At 46.6% G+C, this 19,546-nt stretch overlaps 2 protein-coding genes across 2 annotated transcripts in view; one reads left to right on the forward strand and one right to left on the reverse strand.

The window, feature by feature from the left end:
- The window catches only part of LOC311248097 (galactose-1-phosphate uridylyltransferase-like), a gene marked incomplete at both ends in the record, with an annotated part of 18,413 nt that extends 16,740 nt beyond the window's left edge, over positions 1-1,673 (reverse strand). The window contains one exon of the mRNA XM_084339049.1: positions 1,667-1,673. Within this exon, the coding sequence (XP_084195175.1) occupies positions 1,667-1,673 (7 nt within the window). The remainder of the gene's footprint in view (positions 1-1,666) is intronic.
- A 378-nt stretch (positions 1,674-2,051) lies between these two features.
- LOC311248096 (sigma non-opioid intracellular receptor 1) lies at positions 2,052-9,089 on the forward strand. The gene is made up of 4 exons (XM_084339048.1): positions 2,052-2,099; positions 5,351-5,499; positions 6,816-6,908; positions 8,778-9,089. The coding sequence occupies exons 2-4, from the start codon at positions 5,415-5,417 to the stop codon at positions 9,008-9,010; spliced, it is 411 nt and encodes a 136-aa protein (XP_084195174.1). The 5' UTR covers positions 2,052-2,099; positions 5,351-5,414; the 3' UTR covers positions 9,011-9,089.
- The last annotated feature ends 10,457 nt before the right edge of the window (positions 9,090-19,546 follow it).

Genomic DNA, 19,546 nt, shown 5'->3' on the forward strand with positions numbered 1-19,546 from the left:
TCTCTCTTCCCCTCTGTCCCTGTCCTCCCTCTCTCTCCCCCTCTGTCCCTGTCCTCCCTCTCTCTCCCCCTCTGTCCCTGTCCTCTCTCTCCCCCTCTGTCCCTGTCCTCTCTCTCTCTCCCCCTCTGTCCCTGTCCTCCCTCTCTCTCCCCCTCTGTCCCTGTCCTCCCTCTCTCTCCCCCTCTGTCCCTGTCCCCCCCCTCTCTCTCCCCCCCTGTCCCTGTCCCCCCCCTCTATCTCCCCCCCTGTCCCTGTCCCCCCCCTCTATCTCCCCCTCTGTCCCTGTCCTCCCTCTCTCTCCCCCTCTGTCCCTGTCCTCCCTCTCTATCCCCCTCTGTCCCTGTCCTCCCTCTCTCTCCCCCTCTGTCCCTGTCCTCCCTCTCTCTCCCCCTCTGTCCATGTCCTCCCTATCTCTCCCCCTCTGTCCCTGTCCTCCCTCTCTCTCCCCCTCTGTCCCTGTCCTCCCTCTCTCTTCCCCTCTGTCCCTGTCCTCCCTCTCTCTCCCCCTCTGTCCCTGTCCTCCCTCTCTCTCCCCCCTCTGTCCCTGTCCTCCCTCTCTCTTCCCCTCTGTCCCTGTCCTCTCTCTCCCCCTCTGTCCCTGTCCTCCCTCTCTCCCCCTCTGTCCCTGTCCTCCCTCTCTCTTCCCCTCTGTCCCTGTCCTCCCTCTCTCTCCCCCTCTGTCCCTGTCCTCCCTCTCTCCCCCTCTGTCCCTGTCCTCCCTCTCTCTTCCCCTCTGTCCCTGTCCTCCCTCTCTCTGTCCCTGTCCCCCCTCTCTCTCTCCCCCTCTGTCCCTGTCCTCCCTCTCTCTCCCCCTCTGTCCCTGTCCTCCCTCTCTCTCCCCCTCTGTCCCTGTCCTCCCTCTCTCTCCCCCTCTGTCCCTGTCCTCCATCTCTCTCCCCTCTGTCCCTGTCCTCCCTCTCTCTCCCCCTCTGTCCCTGTCCTCCCTCTCTCTCCCCCTCTGTCCCTGTCCTCCTCTCTCTCTCCCTCTGTCCCTGTCCTCCCTCTCTTCTCTCTCCCCCTCTGTCCCTGTCCTCCCTCTCTCTTCCCCTCTGTCCCTGTCCTCCCTCTCTCTCCCCCTCTGTCCCTGTCCTCTCTCTCCCCCTCTGTCCCTGTCCTCCCTCTCTCTCCCCCTCTGTCCCTGTCCTCCCTCTCTCTCCCCCTCTGTCCCTGTCCTCCCTCTCTCTCCCCCTCTGTCCCTGTCCCCTCCCTCTCTCTTCCCCTCTGTCCCTGTCCTCCCTCTCTCTTCCCCTCTGTCCCTGTCCTCCCTCTCTCTCCCCCTCTGTCCCTGTCCTCCCTCTCTCTTCCCCTCTGTCCCTGTCCCTCCCTCTCTCTTCCCCTCTGTCCCTGTCCTCCCTCTCTCTCCCCCTCTGTCCCTGTCCTCCCTCTCTCTCCCCCTCTGTCCCTGTCCTCCCTCTCTCTTCCCCTCTGTCCCTGTCCCCCCTCTCTCTCCCCCTCTGTCCCTGTCCCCCCTCTCTCTCTCCCCCTCTGTCCCTGTCCTCCCTCTCTCTATCCCCCTCTGTCCCTGTCCCCCCTCTCTCTCCCCCTCTGTCCCTGTCCTCTCTCTCCCCCTCTGTCCCTGTCCCCCCTCTCTCTCCCCCCTCTGTCCCTGTCCTCCCTCTCTCTCCCCTTTTGCTCCTGCCCTCTCTCTCTCCCCCTTTGCTCCTGCCTTCCATCTCTCCCCATCTGTCCCTGTCCTCTCTCTCTCTCTCTGTCCCTGTCCTCTCTTTCTCTCTCTCTGTTCCTGTCCTCTCTCTCTCTCCCCCTCTGTTCATGTCCTCTCTCTCTCCATCTGTCCCTGTCCTCTCTCTCTCTCTCTCTCTCTCTCTCTCCCCCTCTGTTCATGTCCTCTATCTCTCTCTCTCTCTCTCTATCTCCCCCTCTGTTCATGTCCTCTCTCTCCATCTGTCCCTGTCCTCTCTCTCTCTCTCTCTCTCTCTCTCTCTCTCTCTCTCTCTCTCTCTCTCTCTCTCTCTCTCTCTTTCTCTCTCTCCCCCTCTGTTCATGTCCTCTCTCTCTCTCTCTCTCTCTCTCTCTCTCTCTCTCCTAGGTCAGGACCATGAGCAGGCGTTCTCCAAGGTGGTGGTAGAACTGAGGAAGAGGTAATGACATCAGAAGGAGGAGACCTGATCTAACAACGTAGAGAGTTTAGCCTGATGCTACACAGGTGCCCTTTCTGCTGACCATCCTCTACAGCTGAGAAGTAGCCTGTTGGCTACAGACATGGCCACGGAGGAGGGCTACTGAGCAGCCACTACAAACTGCCACAGCTTAAACTCATGGCCATTATCGCTATAATATGCATATCTCAATGGTGCATTTTTATATAGTGCTTTTATCCAAAGCACTTTACAATTTTGTTCCTCACATTTGACCCATTCACTCACACATTCACACACCAACAGCAGAGGCAACCATGCGAGGTGCCAACCTGCTCATTGTGAGCAATTAGGGGTTAAGTGTCTTGCTCAAGGACACTTCGACACGCTGCCCGGGAGGAGCGGGAATCGAACCGGGAACCTCCGGATTACCAGACGACTGCTACCTCCCGAGTCGCTTCAATAAAAAAAAGTGTTAGCCGGTCTAACTTTCTGATCTCTGGTCTACAGTCTACCTATTCATGCTGCTCGTTCTTATCAAGTACAACCGTACAATAAATTCAAACAGTAGAATAGAATAGAATATAAATACTTTATTCATCCCGAGGGAAATTTGGCTACAAATCGCTCACAGTAAACATTTAGGTAGTCAAAACAAAGTCACGAATAAGGATAAAAATAAGCCTAAGAATAAAATATCGTCCGGGGTAACATTTCATGTTGTGTATATACGTTCTAATATAAAATATACAGTAAAAATATACAGAAATATACAGTAAGTGTAATATTGAACAATGTTGTTTTAAAAGTAAAAGTCCAGGGCCCTCATTCATCAATGTGTGCGTAGAACATGTTCTATTTCCACACGTAAGCACGGAATGTAGAACTAGTGTACGCACAGGGAAGTCGGGATTCATCACACGTGCGTACGCAGGCTCTACGCACACCTGTCATGATGAATCCCACCTTGGCTCTGCGCCGCGGCTCGTGCACGCTTTCACGTATTTGCATACCAGAAACGCCCCGATTAACCATATACGGTAATGGAATACACCCATGAAATGTGGAAAAATGGACTAAGCCGAGGGAAGCGTGTCATGAGACAGGCTGACAGACGTGTACACTTACGGTGATGTCGGATATGATATCTATTAACCATTGCTGCCTGGGCAGCGCAAACACTAATAAATACCGCGCTGGAATATGACTGCCTTTTCCCGTGTTGTTTGATTAATACCCAGGGATTAAAGTTCTCCTCAATTTTATTCCAAATCGCGATGGATCTCCCGTCAATTTTCTACCTGCTGCATATGATTTCTAGAGGCATACTACAATCTATTTTGATGTCAGTATTGGGTAGCAATGAATCTCACTGCATGTATGATGTAGCCTGCCTTTCAATACATGAACTTGAATTCCATCATGTTTGTGTGCGGGACTCACAAGGCTGTTGTCACAATGGGTGGTACCGGTACAGACAGTAATAATAACAGTCCACACAATATCACGATCCATGCCATAGCCTATGTTCTATTAGGACATGATCTGTGACGACAAATGTTCTGATATCATACTCTGACAGCATGCCTATGATCAACAAAAACGCGAACTTGAATCCCATCATATACATAGTCTGTCCACTATCTGGTGTCATTGCAATGCGTTTTCTATTCTTTCTTATACAGTAAAAAGGGGGAAGAACACTATATTCATATGACTTGTATTCTGCTTACAGCTTCGAAATTCCACTTGTTTCGTTTAACGTAAAGCCTTTTAAATATAATCAAAACGTTCCTGTGTTTCTGCGGTCTGCGCAAAATAATAACGAGTTGAGCTTTATGATTTATGATGAATTGAAAATGGGGGACCCTGATGTAAACAAGACGAAAGTCTTTCTCTGGTCTGCATCCCCAATTAACAATTGTATGTACTGAGCTGTACTGTACTGTACCCATTCTGCAATCTGTTAATAAACTTTTCAATCAATCAATCAAGCTACGCGGAGCGCAGTCAGTCAGTAGCCTACACCCCGTATATTCCGATAACGCTATATAAACCATGCTGCATTCATTCTGAGAGAAAGATCTATTATTCCAAATGCTATTTATAGGGTTTTGACCATAATTACACTACTGTTGCTATTTTACAATGAACTATAATGAACTACGGTTCGTACAGAACATGCCAGTGTTATTATGCACAGAAGCTCATTTCCTTGTTGTAATAATATATTCTACCACTGGGCGCCAGGTACGCATGGTCTGACCTGTGCGTAGATGTAAGCACGGAGTCAAGTTCAAATCGAAATTGATGAATCCCACTCTTTGCTTAGAAATTATCGTACGCACAGGGTAAGCACAGATCTGTGCGTAGAACACGTTGATGAATGAGGGCCCAGGAAGGTAGTACTGTCACCCTGTGCTCAGTGATGCAGTGAGGCACAGTGATGCAGTGTAAAGTCTTGATGGCTGTCGGAATGAAGGACTTCCTGTGCCGTTCAGTGCTACATCTCGGGAGTGTTAGTCTAGCACTTTAATAAAATAATTTAATTTAATCAGATTAATCACTTTATTCAAATTGAGGATTTAGTTTGAGTATATAAAAAAGTTATTTCATTTTTTTTTATTAAAAACTAAGGTTCGAACGTCCGTTCGCAAAAAAACCCTGACGAAGTTCAAATCCCCAGAAACAGGCTTCGGGGACACAGCCTCAGTAGCCGTTTGTTCACGTTCGACCCACCGCAGGTACCCAGGACACATCCTGCCCCCGACCAGGACCTCCAGTGGGTGTTTGTATTAACTCCTGACCCACCGCAGGTACCCGGGACACATGCTGCCCCCCGACCAGGACCTCCAGTGGGTGTTTGTATTAACTCCTGACCCACCGCAGGTACCCGGGACACATGCTGCCCCCCGACCAGGACCTCCAGTGGGTGTTTGTATTAACTCCTGACCCACCGCAGGTACCCGGGACACATGCTGCCCCCCGACCAGGACCTCCAGTGGGTGTTTGTATTAACTCCTGACCCACCGCAGGTACCCGGGACACATGCTGCCCCCCGACCAGGACCTCCAGTGGGTGTTTGTATTAACTCCTGACCCACCGCAGGTACCCGGGACACATCCTGCCCCCCGACCAGGACCTCCAGTGGGTGTTTGTATTAACTCCTGACCCACCGCAGGTACCCGAGACACATGCTGCCCCCCGACCAGGACCTCCAGTGGGTGTTTGTATTAACTCCTGACCCACCGCAGGTACCCGGGACACATCCTGCCTGACGAGGACCTCCAGTGGGTGTTTGTGAACGCCGGGGGCTGGATGGGCTCCATGTGTCTCCTCCACGCCTCGCTCACCGAGTACGTGCTGCTGTTCGGGACCGCCGTCGACACCGGGGGGCACTCGGGTGAGGAGGACGGGGGTCAGGGACGGAGACGTGTGTGTGTGTGTGTGTGTGTGTGTGTGTGTGTGTGTGTGTGTGTGTGTGTGTGTGTGTGTGTGTGTGTGTGTGTGTGTGTGTGTGTGTGTGTGTGTGTGTGTGTGTGTGTGTGTGTGTGTGTGTGTGTGTGTGTGTGTGTGTGTGTGTGTGTGTGTGTGTGTGTGTGTGTGTGTGTGTGTGTGTGTGTGTGTGTGTGTGTGTGTGTGGTACCGTTCACATTTCACGACTGAGGTAGGTAAATAAAATTTCTTGAGACTAAAGTACCGAAAAAAGGTACCGTTGGGTACCGGTACCGGTATCGGTTCAAATGTGAAAGGTACCCATCCCTACTACCTACCTCAGTTGTAAAAAAAAAAAATTTGTACAAACTTAAAAATGATTTATCATCATTATTTATTTAGAACAATTTGTTAATATACACTGTATATAATATTGCAGCGAGCGTTGTCTGCATCTAGCATTGTAAAGTGTAAAGTGTAACACGGCTTGCCATCGCCCGACTGCTTTGTTGTTGAATCAAGTAAAATCCCAGGTCAGCGTGTGTTGTGTGAACGTTGACGTGATCTGACTTAAAAAAAATCATAAAAAATGTGGCACCGGTGGATCTCACGTTAATCGGTACTCTGTAGTACTGGCATGATGAAGGGTCGGTACCCTTAAAAGTACTGGATTCGGTACCCATGTGTGTGTGTGTGTGTGTGTGTGTGTGTGTGTGTGTGTGTGTGTGTGTGTGTGTGTGTGTGTGTGTGTGTGTGTGTGTGTGTGTGTGTGTGTGTGTGTGTGTGTGTGTGTGTGTGTGTGTGTGTGTGTGTGTGTGTGTGTGTGTGTGTGTGTGTGTGTGTGTGTGTGTGTGTGTGTGTGTGTGTGTGTGTGTGTGTGTGTGTGTGTGTGTGTGTGTGTGTGTGTGTGTGTGTGTGTGTGTGTGTGTGTGTGTGTGTGTGTGTGTGTGTGTGTGTGTACACGTGCATAGATGTGTGTGGAGTTGGCTCTTTGTCATTATTGACCTTTTTCCTGGCGCTAAATTACATTTAGATTCGATACCGATTTCAATTAGGCTTGATGGCACTGGTTTCAGGGGTCCGGCAGCGCCTGTCCGAATAATGTTATTTGTTATTTTGAGTTTCTGTACTAGAGCAGCGGGCAAAACACCTAGAGACGTCTGCAAGACGGGAGGCGCGCTAGAGATAACCTCTCCTCCTCCTCCTCCTCCTCCTCCTCCTCCTCCTCCTCCTCCTCCTCCTCCTCCTCCTCCCCCTCCTCCTCCTCCTCCTCTCCTCTGGCAGGGCGTTACTGGGCAGAGATCTCAGACACCATTATTTCTGGCACCTTCAGACAGTGGAAAGAGGGGACCACCAAAAGTGAAATATACTACCCTGGTAAGACACACACACACACACACACACACACACACACACACACACACACACACACACACACACACACACACACACACACACACACACACACATGAATTATTCTTGTCCACATAAGATACATGGTACATGCAGCATACAGTAAGTACCTTTATTACATGGCGTTTTTAACATTCGCCAAAATGCTTGATTGTGATTGGTCAATAGCGCTCGGTTGCCCCTAACAACGGTCAATTCTTTCTCGATAACTGACCGCTGCTACGGGCAACGCGCAATAATGACCGCTGTTAGGGGCAACAGAGCGCTATTGACCAATCACAATCAAGCATTTTGATCGCAGTCACGAAAGCTAAGCTGTACCATTGTGCACAGCTGCACTGCATCAGGTGCAATCAAGTCCACACACCTGCCGTCTGCCGATGACAGAGGAGCCACAGAACAACCGCGTCTGCATTTGATCTCGTCTTGTCGATGGTGTAAAATTAATTACCTATATTGTTAGTAAGTTAGCCATGTAATAAGCGGGATAATGTATAGCCTATACTCGGTCATTGTCGCAAAATAATTGACCTTCACTGCGTTTAGAACACCGTGTCGGTCAATTATTTAGCGACAATGACCTCGTAGCTATACATTATCCCTTACATAACATACCTAACTAGAACCATTACTGTCATGGTACACCAAACACAAAGCAGAAAATAACCCTGCCACACGAGGGTTGCCTGGATGTATAGACCAGCAGTTCAATCAATCAAGTACATTTAAATCCGTCCATAGACCAGTGCACCTCCGCGTTACATTGAGCTGATGGAGGAGAGGGCGGGGCGAGACAATAGACCTGTCTCAAACCCTGCCCCTTTTCTTGATCCTCCAATCACAACTGTCGCTTACCTCGGACAAACTTGGTTTGTCCGAGGTAAGCGACCGTTGTGATTGGAGGATCAAGAAAAGAGGGCAGGGTTTGAGACAGGTCCATTAATGAATGTGGATGAGAGCCGTGACATTAAGTGGTTGTAGCTACGGCTGTGGGGGCGCTGGAGACGTGATCCAATAGACTTTTATACGCCTGAGTCTCCTGAACACGGAGAGACCGATCCCAAGTCGATCAGCACTTTCTCTGCCGAGCTATAGTCACTTTTTTGCCCCGACTCCCGAACCACACATGCACAGATTGATGAACCTAGACTCCGTGGGCAATCTGCGCATGCAGAGTTCGAGAGTAGGTGTGGGAAAAGTTACTATAGCTTGGCCGAGAAAGTGCTGATCGACTTGGGATTGGTGTCTCTCCGTGTTCAGGAGACTCGGGCGTATAAAAGTATATTCTCAATAATGACTGCTGTTCGCAGCTGTAGCAATCAAGCCCACTGACACACACTGCATCATTGCAATCAGTCCACCCGGCTGCCGGCGATAATAATAACTTTATTTGGGCTGACAGCGGACGGAGCCACAGAACAACTGCGTCTGCATTTGATCTCGTCTTGTCAATGGTGTAAAATGAATTAGGTATATTGCTAGTAAGTTAGCCATGTAATAAGCGGGATAATGTATAGCTTTACTCGGTCATTGTCGCAAAATAATTGACCTTCACTGACGTTTAAAACACCTCGGCGAGGCGCCTCGGTATTCTAAACTCCGTGTCGGTCAATTATTTTTGCGACAATGACCTCGTAGCTATACATTATCCCTTACATATTTACTTTTTAATTGCATGAAACATTATGAAGTATTCTCTTAACGCCGCTCTGCCACTGTCTGCATGGTGCCCCACTATACCCGCTCGACTCGGTGGTACTAATCTATGTGGTATATATTACCTACAACTGAATTGTGGTTCTTTTTCTCGCGTGTCCCTTTCCCCCCCCCCAGGCGACACCATCGTGCACGCGGCGGGCGAGGCCACCTCGGTCCAGTGGAGCCAGGGCACCTGGATGGTGGAGTACGGCCGCGGCTTCATCCCCTCCACGCTGGGCTTCGCGCTGGCCGACACGCTGTTCAGCACCCAGGACCTGCTCACCATGTTCTACACCGTGCGCGTCTACGCCAAGGGCATGCTGCTGGAGGCCGGCACGCTGCTCGCAGATCACGGGGTCTTCTTCTGAGGGGGACCGACCCGGCCTCCTCGACGTCTCCCACAGCGGAAACATCTACGTCCTCCGCGCCGCCTTTGTGACTCTCGAAACATCTAGACCAGTGGTTCCCAAACCTCTCCTCCAGGCACCCCGGCCGTTCCATGTATTTGTTCAATTCCACCACCAGCACACCTGATTCAACTAATAAAGGGCTTCTTGGTGGTGGAATTTAACAAATACATGTAACGGCTGGGGTGCCTGGAGGAGAGGTTTGGGAACCACTGGACTAGACGTTTTTGCCTCGATCCGGCGTTCAGGGACCGACCCGGCTTCGTCTTCCGTCTCCTTCGTGGTCCACGACGGAAACATCTACGTCCTCCTCGCCGCCTTTGTGACTCTCTAAACATCTAGACGTTTTTGCCTCGGATCCGACGTCTCAGGCTCCTCGTGGAACGTGACCTATACGCTGAATATAAAGCCGCGGACGTGACCTTTTCTTCCGTCTCTAAACTACCTTCTCTGGGATGTGAAATCCTCCCTGGTGAAAACCCAGACGATGTGTGTGACCGTGTTCAAAAGAACCCCTCTCTGATCCGAGGCCCCTGGGCCCTATTCCCCGTACCTGGTTCAACTAAGTCCATCAAGAGTCCCATTATCCAGATTCAATTAACCCGATGTTTGAATCCGGGATCTTCCTGTTCCTCGGACGCTGATTCAGTCTCGTTCATTTGAACCAGACTTGAGACGTAGGATAATTGCGCGCGGCCGCTTCAGCTGAAAAGACAGCAGGTGTCGATCGCAGAAATCCTGATCTTCTAACGGCATTGATTGATTGATTGATTTAAAACTTTATTAACAGATTGCAGAATGGGTACAATACAGTACGGCTCAATAGCCTCGCCGACAAGTTAAATGCATAATCTATAGGCTAATTTTAAGTCCCTCATTACCCCAATCAATCAGATTATATTTCTTTAAACGTGCCTGCTGGATGGATTGAATAATCAAATGAGATCTTGCTAGCGAAAATAATTAGTTCAACTATTTCAGAATAAGGATACGGCTCTCTTATACATTGATGGATGTATGGTGGATGTTTTTTTTATCTGGCACCGTGGTCTGATGGTTGGACCTTTTGCCTTTCACGCGGACGACCCGCGTTCGAATCCCCCTTCTTCTATTTTTTGTTTTTCTTTTTGCAATCTAAATGCTTCAATTTGGTGCACTTTGAGAGCTATATAAAGAATGACATCCTCAATGCATGTAGATTTATAATATTTTAACTTAAAACTAGGCTACTTTTGCGTATATTCATTAATATTATATTCCAAAAAATGATATTGGAAACGCGGGGTTTCGAACTTGGGTCGTCCGGTTGACAGGAGTGAGCACTAGCCGTTGCACCACTGTGCCAGATGGGATATATTCATTGTGTATCCATCAATGGACAAGAGACCTGTGTTTCGAATATTTTTCTTTTGAATGAAGTTTTATCTCTTTATTCTCAAATGCATTAATGTGACGTCAACAGCTCATTCAATTGCTCAAATCCGTCAAACAGCGCATCTCATCAGACATTTTAATCCCAGTTACAATATCACAATAACGTGTGAGTGATGATACAATTCAACAATCCTCAGATTCCTCGTAATTCATAATCCACAAAAACCACAATCCATGCATAGACACTTCAATTTTATGCTTGAATGAAACACAATCTGGGCGCTCCGTTAAGCAAATCTACAGCGGAGAATATATGAAACTAATCAGAGCCAAACGGCCGATAGGTTTCATTCATTAAAAATATCCCAGCGGGATTCACATTTGCAATGCGCCTTTATTAAAATAACCACATGCAGTGTGTATCGCGACTCCGAGCGCCGTATATGACGTGCATTATTTTATTTAGGACAAAGTAAATCTATAGGCTGAATATGATTATTATCAGCATTTAGGTCTATTATTTTACATTTCAAAAGCCCCCTCTAGGAAAATGAAGCACAAAAACATAATTTAGAATGGTATAATGCAGATCTACACTGTGGTAATTATTTCAGGAAGCGAGCTGGCACTTCTTTGCGAGGGTGTGGCCATGGTTCATCCAGCTAACTGAACTTAACCCTGCTCCGGAGCAGGTTCAAACTTTCTGATCTGTTACCATGGCGATTTAGAAAATCCGACTTCGGGGAACAGAAAGGTCTGGCTTAAGTCAAGCTATGCTGGAAATTATCCGGCTAACTCAGTTAGCCAGGTACGGGGAACGGGGCCCAGGTCTTCTTATCCAGCGTAGTGACACTCGAGAGACTCCGAGAGATTATCACGTGGATTCTCCGTCTCTCAGTGTGTGTTTTAGAGTCTAGTTTTGTAGCAGCCTGTACTGACGTTTAGATGTCTATTCGACTATCATGTAAAAAGCCTTTGATATGCGGGCTATGTTTTTAACCAAATGTAGCCGGGCGGTTTTGTCAGCGATCGGCCTATCTCGAACCCTGCGCTCCTTTCTCTCGATCCTCCGATCACAACCATTGCTTTCCAAGAGGGCAGGGCTTGAGATATTATGATGTTCACTATTTTCTCATTCTATTTTTGTAGTCGTCCACGTCGATTTAGCCTTGTTCGTTCAGTCAACGGACCAAATTCAAGGTACTATCGCCTACAGATGGTAGTCTGCTGCGTGTCGTTTGCGTTGTGCAAATCAAGCTTCATAATGTGTCTCGACACTGAAGGGAGAATGGTGGGATTCAAACCAGGCACTTAAAATCAAACTGTAGTCAAAAACTGTATTTGAAATCCTGTAATTGGTTGGAATTGCCCTGAACAGACTCGGTAAAACAGCACGGGCTTCTTACAAACCTGCCACTTGTCTACCAAGGGATGGAATAAAAATGTGATCTTTACCCAAAACGGTAGCCACGGGGCGAGACATTAAAGGGCACATCTGAACCGCAAAGGATCACAGATACAGTGTTGGACATGTTCCTCTGTTTGTCTACGTTTTACAGACTGTTGTGTAGTCTACTCTATGAGCAGAGTGTCGATGTCTTAATTATAAGACCTTCTGAAAACACTGTTGCCATAACTTTGTCTTTTTAACCTGCATCAAAATCACTACAAAACAAAATGCCAATGCATGACGATACAAAATGCAAGTCACACGGGAAGACCTCGTGAAGGGTGACGGACAGATGTGCAATTTACTGTAAAGGTTAAGACTGAAACTGCCGGACTCTGCACAAATAAATGATTTTGGAGGAAAACATGTGCTGTTTGATATTTTTACTCTTTTTGTTGTTTGTTGTTTGTGATTCAGAAAAAATTAATAACGCACATCCTCTGTTCCTTGGTGCCGAGCCAAACTGTAGAAACAGTAGTACATGAAACAAAGCGCGGCTCGCAACTCACTTTTGATGCTCCAAGGTGTTTTAATTGTGACAAATAATAGCAGCAGGTGCGCCCAAGTGGCGACCCGTGTAACGCGCTGCGTCGCGAAGCGGCCGACCCGGGTTTCGATTCCCGGACCCGGCGTCCTTTGCCGAATGTCTTCCCCCCGCTCTGTCTCCCGTTCTTCCTCTCTCCCTCTACCGGACTGCCCGGTGGTACAAACAAATAAAAATTTTTTTACCAAAAACAATAAAACTTTTTTTTTTATAATAATAGCAGCAGATACAACGTTTCGACCCTTCCGGTCTTTTTCAAGTCTTGAAACGTTGTATCTGCTGCTATTATTTGTCACAATTAAAAACACCTTGGAGCATCTAAAGTGAGTTGCGAGCCGCACCTTGTTTTATGTTGTTTGTGATGTTTGGTTCATATTTATCGAAATATTAAATCGCAGGATGACTTGACGGCAAAACTGTTACCAACTGGGACAGTGGCGGAACTTTGGTCCCAGCGGTGGGCGGGACATATTAGGGGGCGTGGTCAGTGATGTCGTAGGGGGGGGAGCGCCCCCCCTTCCCAATTATTTTTTTCTAATACCAGGTGTGCAATACGCATTTTCCCAGGCGGTGGCGCCTCTTGTAAGAAGTGGTCATCGTGGAGCCAGGGCTTGTCCAGCTGCACGTCCGCTAATTTAATATAATGATACTAGTGAATTTTTTTTAACTCTGTCAAAATAAACGAGCTGCATAGGCATAATAAACTGTAAGCGACATATACATGTTTGCACTGTCTTTTTTCTATTATAAAGTGCCTCTCGAGACTCGGGTCCATAACACATAACAGATCAGTAATTTGATTGTAATGCAGGTGCTCGCATTATAAATTGATGCGAGACAAACAATGTAATCGTTTTGATGCATACATCTCTGCCCAGCCTACCCCACCTGTTGCTGTTGCGCCCCCGCACAGAGACACCCATATCCCCGCACCAGAACGCTATGACGGGGACGTCTCTAAATGTCATGCCTTTATTTTTCAATATTCACTAGTATTCGGACAACAGCCGCACACTTAAAGTGATACATCTAAAATCGCTTACCTTACCTGTCGGGGATCCAGGACTCCTGCGTAAGAATGGGCGACAGGCAGCTCTCCACTTCCCTCTGCAATTCGTTCCCTGCATACATCGCAAAAAGTATTCGACCACCCTCCCGGGGGCTCTGATAGTTCTTGTAACTGCCTCCGTGTTCAAGTTTAAGTTAAGTATGATGTCATAGACTATGTCAAATGTCATGACTCATAGTAGAATCGGCTGGCTTGTTCGCCATCCGCCAGGGAAACCGCAGATATATTCCTTTACTGCGAATTGAGAGCGTCCCAAAAATGATTCCAGGCCGCTATTTCTTTACCAACGGATTTCCAGTTCCAACTGGTTCATGCGTCGGCTACACGCTGCTTTAATAACACTGCATTATCGAGACAGCGCCCCTATGTATGACTTTGAGGATCTGGCTATGAATTCCAAGAGTAGGGTAAATCTGCAGTGCCGGCACTGTGTAGTAGCGAGTCACAGTGCTGGCCGCCAGGCCGCGCAGTTGCAGCGGTTTGGAAAACATGGGGGGGACAAATACTGCATTCTGAAATCATGCAGGGGACATTTTCCGCGGACCCCCCCCGCAAGTTACGCCGCTGAACTGGGAGCAGCCCATGCGTTTGAGTATGGCTGCTTAGCTAAAGAAAATGTAGGAACGTTAAGTCATCAAAATTCTGTCTTAAAATTGTGTTACGGCCTGTGGTGGAAATGTGTTTTTTGCCAAGTCCGGCGAGCTAAGAGAACTTGAGATTGAGTCGAGGGATGGGTAAGAAAATAGTGTATTCCCTTCAATGCGTCAACGTACAGACAGTCTGAGAAGTGAGTCCCGAGTGTTTAATAACTCCGGGCGTTATACTGTAAGACATACAGTACAGTACAAGGTTACGTAGGAAATAAAAATGCAGGCCGTGTCTGGCATTCCTAAGAGAATCTGGAAAATGCAAACTGATGAGACGGTGTCTGGCTGTTTCTCTAGCTCTGTCACGTTCCAAGGTAGAATTCATACAGACAAGAAAAGATGTCTCTAGCTATGTCAGAAATGATCATATAGGGGTGAACATTATGTTAAATGGCTACTCCCCTTAAATAGGAGCCAACAGCGAGGTGTTTGCATCCAAATGTTGCCCCAAGTATCACTACAACCGTGTGAAATGGGATTATTCTTTCCGTTTCTTTTGAGTGTTTAAGGCGAGACAGCCTAGGTGAATAGGCCAACATTTTTTTTGTATAGATATCACTGAAACTTTCCCAGTTTGTTATGTACACAACAACTAAGAATGTATTGCAAGTTTTCTGAGATTTTATGTGTATATGCTAAATGGGCTAATTAAATATGTGCTACTTTCCATATTGCCAGGATAGACATCACCAACATTGGATGATGCCAGATTCAAAATTGGTGTTGCATTATGTTGACACACAACACAATGCACTTTTTACAGAAGGGGTTGTGGCTATGTCTTTATCATCCCGTAAATGCAGGTAATACTGTCTACAGTCAGGTGTTTTGGTATAAATGTACTATAAATCAGGCTGTGAATGATACATCAACAAACCCCTCTGTACAAAGATGCAGGGTATAGATAGGGAGAAATGTGGCCGTTTTCCATGATCGATTATAATGAATTATAGATACAGATATAGCCCTGAAAGGGGCTACTAATACAGATAGATAGCTACTAATACAGATAGAATTGAAAATGGGGGACCCTGATGTAAACAAGACGAAAGTCTCTTGGTCTGCATCTCTTAACAATTGTGTGTATTGAGCCGTACTGTATTGTACCCATTCTGCAATCTGTTAATAAAATGTTCAATCAATCAATCAAAACAGGAAGTTACTGTAACAAAGTTATTTCTTTATACTAACGTTTAGATTTTTTTTCTTATGTTGTAGACCATCTCACAGAAGTGCCATATGCAATTTTAATAAATATTGACTATACCACCGATAAAAAAAAATATATATTATTATAATAAAGTTTCGGTGACGTCGGCAGAAACCTGTTTTAATTTGTAATTTGTGAGTGACCAATCACAGTGATGTCCGCGCGCGTGGAGGCGGGCATAATAGTGTGTGGTGAGTGCTTCTGCGCATGACCGTCCTGCTCCTCGAGACATAAAAGTTGTCTTGTTGTAACTATAAGTTCCAGTGTGTCCTTAGTTTACTCTTTTTTTGTTTAATTGAGTTTGAAATTATTTAATAAATTAATTGTAAAGTTATGATGAACGAGTTTTCATACCAGTCTATCAAGACCGCGAACCAAGCGCGCGAGGCGGTGAGTACGCTTATTGCCAGCGGAGGAGTGCTGCCGAGTGCTTCCGCGTTTCCCTGATTGGGCGTCGGTGACGAAGGCGGAAACATTCTTGCACTCTTCCGCTGGCAATAAGCTACACGTGAACCGTCTCCAGTCCGGTCTGTGTCCAAGGAAACTATAAAGAGAAGGAAGGGTCACCGCATCACCTTGTAGCGTCACTATAACTACGCCTGGCACCAAGCTTCTGACGTGATGACCCTTCCTTCTTGTTATAGTGTCCTTGGTCTGTGTGTGTTTGCTAGTCTTCTCTGTATTAGGGCCAGTTGTGTTGCTACCAGCCACTTCATAGATAATGAGAGATATAGGAACTCAACAACTCGTCTTATAACATCATTCTAAACTATAATATGTTCCTAAAGTGTGGCAAAGCGGTCGGCTAACTAACGCCAACAATACCACAGCAAATTTTTTACCTTAATGTAAACAGCATTAAGCATAAGCTGGACGAAATAAGAAACCTGTTTATGAGCGGTAAGGTAGACTTAATATGCTTTACTGAAACTAAACTTGATCCATCTGTAACAGACCCTGAAATAGAATTAGAGAACTATACTATAGTCCGTAATGACAGAAACCAGTATGGAGGTGGTGTTTGTATGTACATACATAAGGACACCAAATTCATTACCCGTACTGACCTTCATCATGAGACAATTGAAACCGTATGGGTGGACATTTTATTTGAAAGGGCAAAATCTGTTCTAGTCGGCACAATATACAGACCGCCAGATCAAACTGGCTTTTATGATACTCTGGATGTGTGCTTAGCTGGAGCTGAGGATGCGGAAAAAATTCTTATTGGGGATTGGAACACGGATATGCAACAAAAAGATGCACCCGTCTTCAAATCCTTCAATAGGTTTTGTGATCTGCACGGCCTCAGCCAACTAATCACCCAACCCACAAGGATATGTGAATCAACTCAGACTACCATTGACCTCATACTGACCTCTGACAAGTCCAAGATCTCCAATAAAGGGGTTATAGCATGTGGGTTAAGTGATCATTATATGATATTCTGTACCCGCAAAAAGCTAGAAACTAAAGGCTGGCTGTCACAAAACAGTCACATCTAGAGACCTCAAAACCTACTCTAGCGAGGCCTTTAACCTTGAACTGGAGAGTCTGGACTGGTCAGATGAACTCAATGGTACACTGGTTGAAGACACTTGGCTTGGCTTCAAAACCAAATTTTCATCAATACTAAACAACATGGCCCCCCTAAGAACCACCAGGGTAAAAAATCGCGCTGAGCCATGGATGCACACTGAAATACTGACCGCTATGAAAGCCAGAGACAAAAAATGCTCTGAGTTTCGTAAAAGCCAGTCAAAGCTTACCAAAAACACGAGCAGTGAATTCCAAGACCACGTGACTGAACTCAAACTAGAAAGAAACAGACTAAGAAATGACGTAAACTCCATGATCAAAACTGCTAAAAAAAAATTCATCAATGACAAAACCGAGGAAAACAAAAATAAACCACGTGAACTTTGGAAATTACTCAACAATCAACTAGGCTGCAGTAAAAAACTTAAAACCAGGTTCTCAAACATAAACATAAAGACGGACAACACGCTCATCACAGACAAGCTGGATGTAGCCAATTACTTAAACACTTTCTTCACAAACATAGCCACAACACTGGTAAACAAACTACCCTCCCACTCAGGGCAGTATGGGGTAGAACGCATAGTAGCATACTACAAGAACCTAGGCGTCCACAAAGAAGACTTCAAACTGGAAATGGTAACTACAGATGAGGTACTCAAAAAACTGAGCGCCCTCCAACCAAACAAGGCCACTGGCCATGACAACATCCCCTCCAAATTCCTCAGAGACTCAGCAGCAGCCATCACCCCAGTCATCACACACATAATAAACCTTTCCATAAAACAGGGACACGTCCCCAAGGACTTCAAAATTGCGAGAGTAACACCCCTGCACAAAAAGGGCAGCAAATTAGACCCGGGTAACTACCGCCCTGTTTCTATCCTTACATCCATCTCGAAAGTCATGGAAAAAATAGTATACGAACAGATCGAAAAGTACCTTGCGGAAAAAAATCTAATCTACGAATTCCAATCTGGCTTCAGAACATCCCACTCCACTGACACATGCCTTCTCTACTTGAACGACCACATCAAACAAGAGGTGGACGCGGGCAAATACTGCGGCATGGTCATGCTGGACCTACAAAAGGCCTTCGACACTGTCAAACACACCATTCTGATTGACAAGCTAAAAGCAATTGGTTTTGATAGTTTATCAGTGAGCTGGATACAATCCTACCTGGAGGGGAGGGAACAGATGGTGGAAGTAAATGGTACCCTATCCCCCCCCCTCACAGTGAGCTGTGGTGTTCCACAAGGAAGCATACTAGGACCGCTACTATTCCTAATTTATGCAAATGACATGTCGTCAGCTTGTGACTGCAACTTGTTCCTGTTTGCGGACGACTCAGCCCTGCTGGTCTCTGACAAGAACAAGTTACAGGTTGAAAAAGCCCTCAGCTCGGAACTAGGCAAAATCTGCATATGGCTCGCCGACAACAAACTATCATTACACATGGGCAAAACAGAGTCCATTCTCTTCGGTTCAAATAACAAACTCAGCAAGACCGACGGCTTCTCGGTTACAGTGGGTGACAATATTATCACAAGGAAAGATGAAATTACCTACCTGGGTTCCATCCTAGAGGCTAATCTTTCCTGTGACAAAATGGCATCCAATGTAATAAAAAAAGTCAACCAACGAACGCGATTCTTGTACCGGATCTCCTCTCTGGTAAACAAGAATACCCTGAAGACTCTAGCAGGAGCACTCATTCAAGGGTACTACGACTATGCTTGCACCTCATGGTACCAAAGCACCTCAAAGGCACTAAAAAACAAATTACAAACATCTCAAAACAAGCTAGTCAGACTACTACTTGACCTGACTCCTAGAACCCACCTCACCCCTGCCCACTTTGACAACCTAGGATGGCTTAGAGTAGACGACAGAGTACAGCAACTTGCAATGGGCCTGGTCTACAAGATACACTACGCGACCAAGGTACCCATGTACATGTCAAAATACTTCCCAAAGGTCAGTGAATACCACGATCACAACACCAGAGGGAGCTCCACAAATCATGTAAAACCCAGATTCGGCTCAAACAAGGGACTAAACACGTTTCGCAATTATGCCACATCAATGTGGAACGCCCTACCTAAAGCTGTAAAGGAATGTGAATCACTACCCACTTTCAAAAACACTCTCAAAAAACACCTACGTGAGACTGCAATTCGAAACTGGCCCCTACAAATGTCCTAACCTAGTTGTACAGTAAATGACCAGGTAAGGCTTTGTCAGTATTCCAATGTACAGTGTAAAATGTGTGTGTGTGTCCTACCCAACCCCCCCCCCCCCCCCCTCCAATGTACAGCCCTCACCCAACCCACCCAACCCCACCCCACCCATCCAACCTCCTCCAATGTACAGTTTCTACGCCAAATGTATATACACTCCTTTTCTGGACACTTTTGTATCACAAACAGTACTGTATTTGCAAATCTGATATGTCATAAATGTATAGATGTAGCAGTACTGTCTATCTGTATGTCATGTATGTCATATATGTTATGATGAATTGAAAATGGGGGACCCTGATGTAAACAAGACGAAAGTCTTTCTCTGGTCTGCATCCCCTTAACAATTGTATGTATTGAGCTGTACTGTACTGTACCCATTCTGCAATCTGTTAATAACGTTTTCAATCAATCAATCAAA

The sequence above is a fragment of the Notolepis coatsorum genome, assembly GCF_963971535.1.
Source record: "Notolepis coatsorum genome assembly, contig: SCAFFOLD_853, whole genome shotgun sequence".
In the NCBI taxonomy this organism is placed as follows: domain Eukaryota; kingdom Metazoa; phylum Chordata; class Actinopteri; order Aulopiformes; family Paralepididae; genus Notolepis; species Notolepis coatsorum.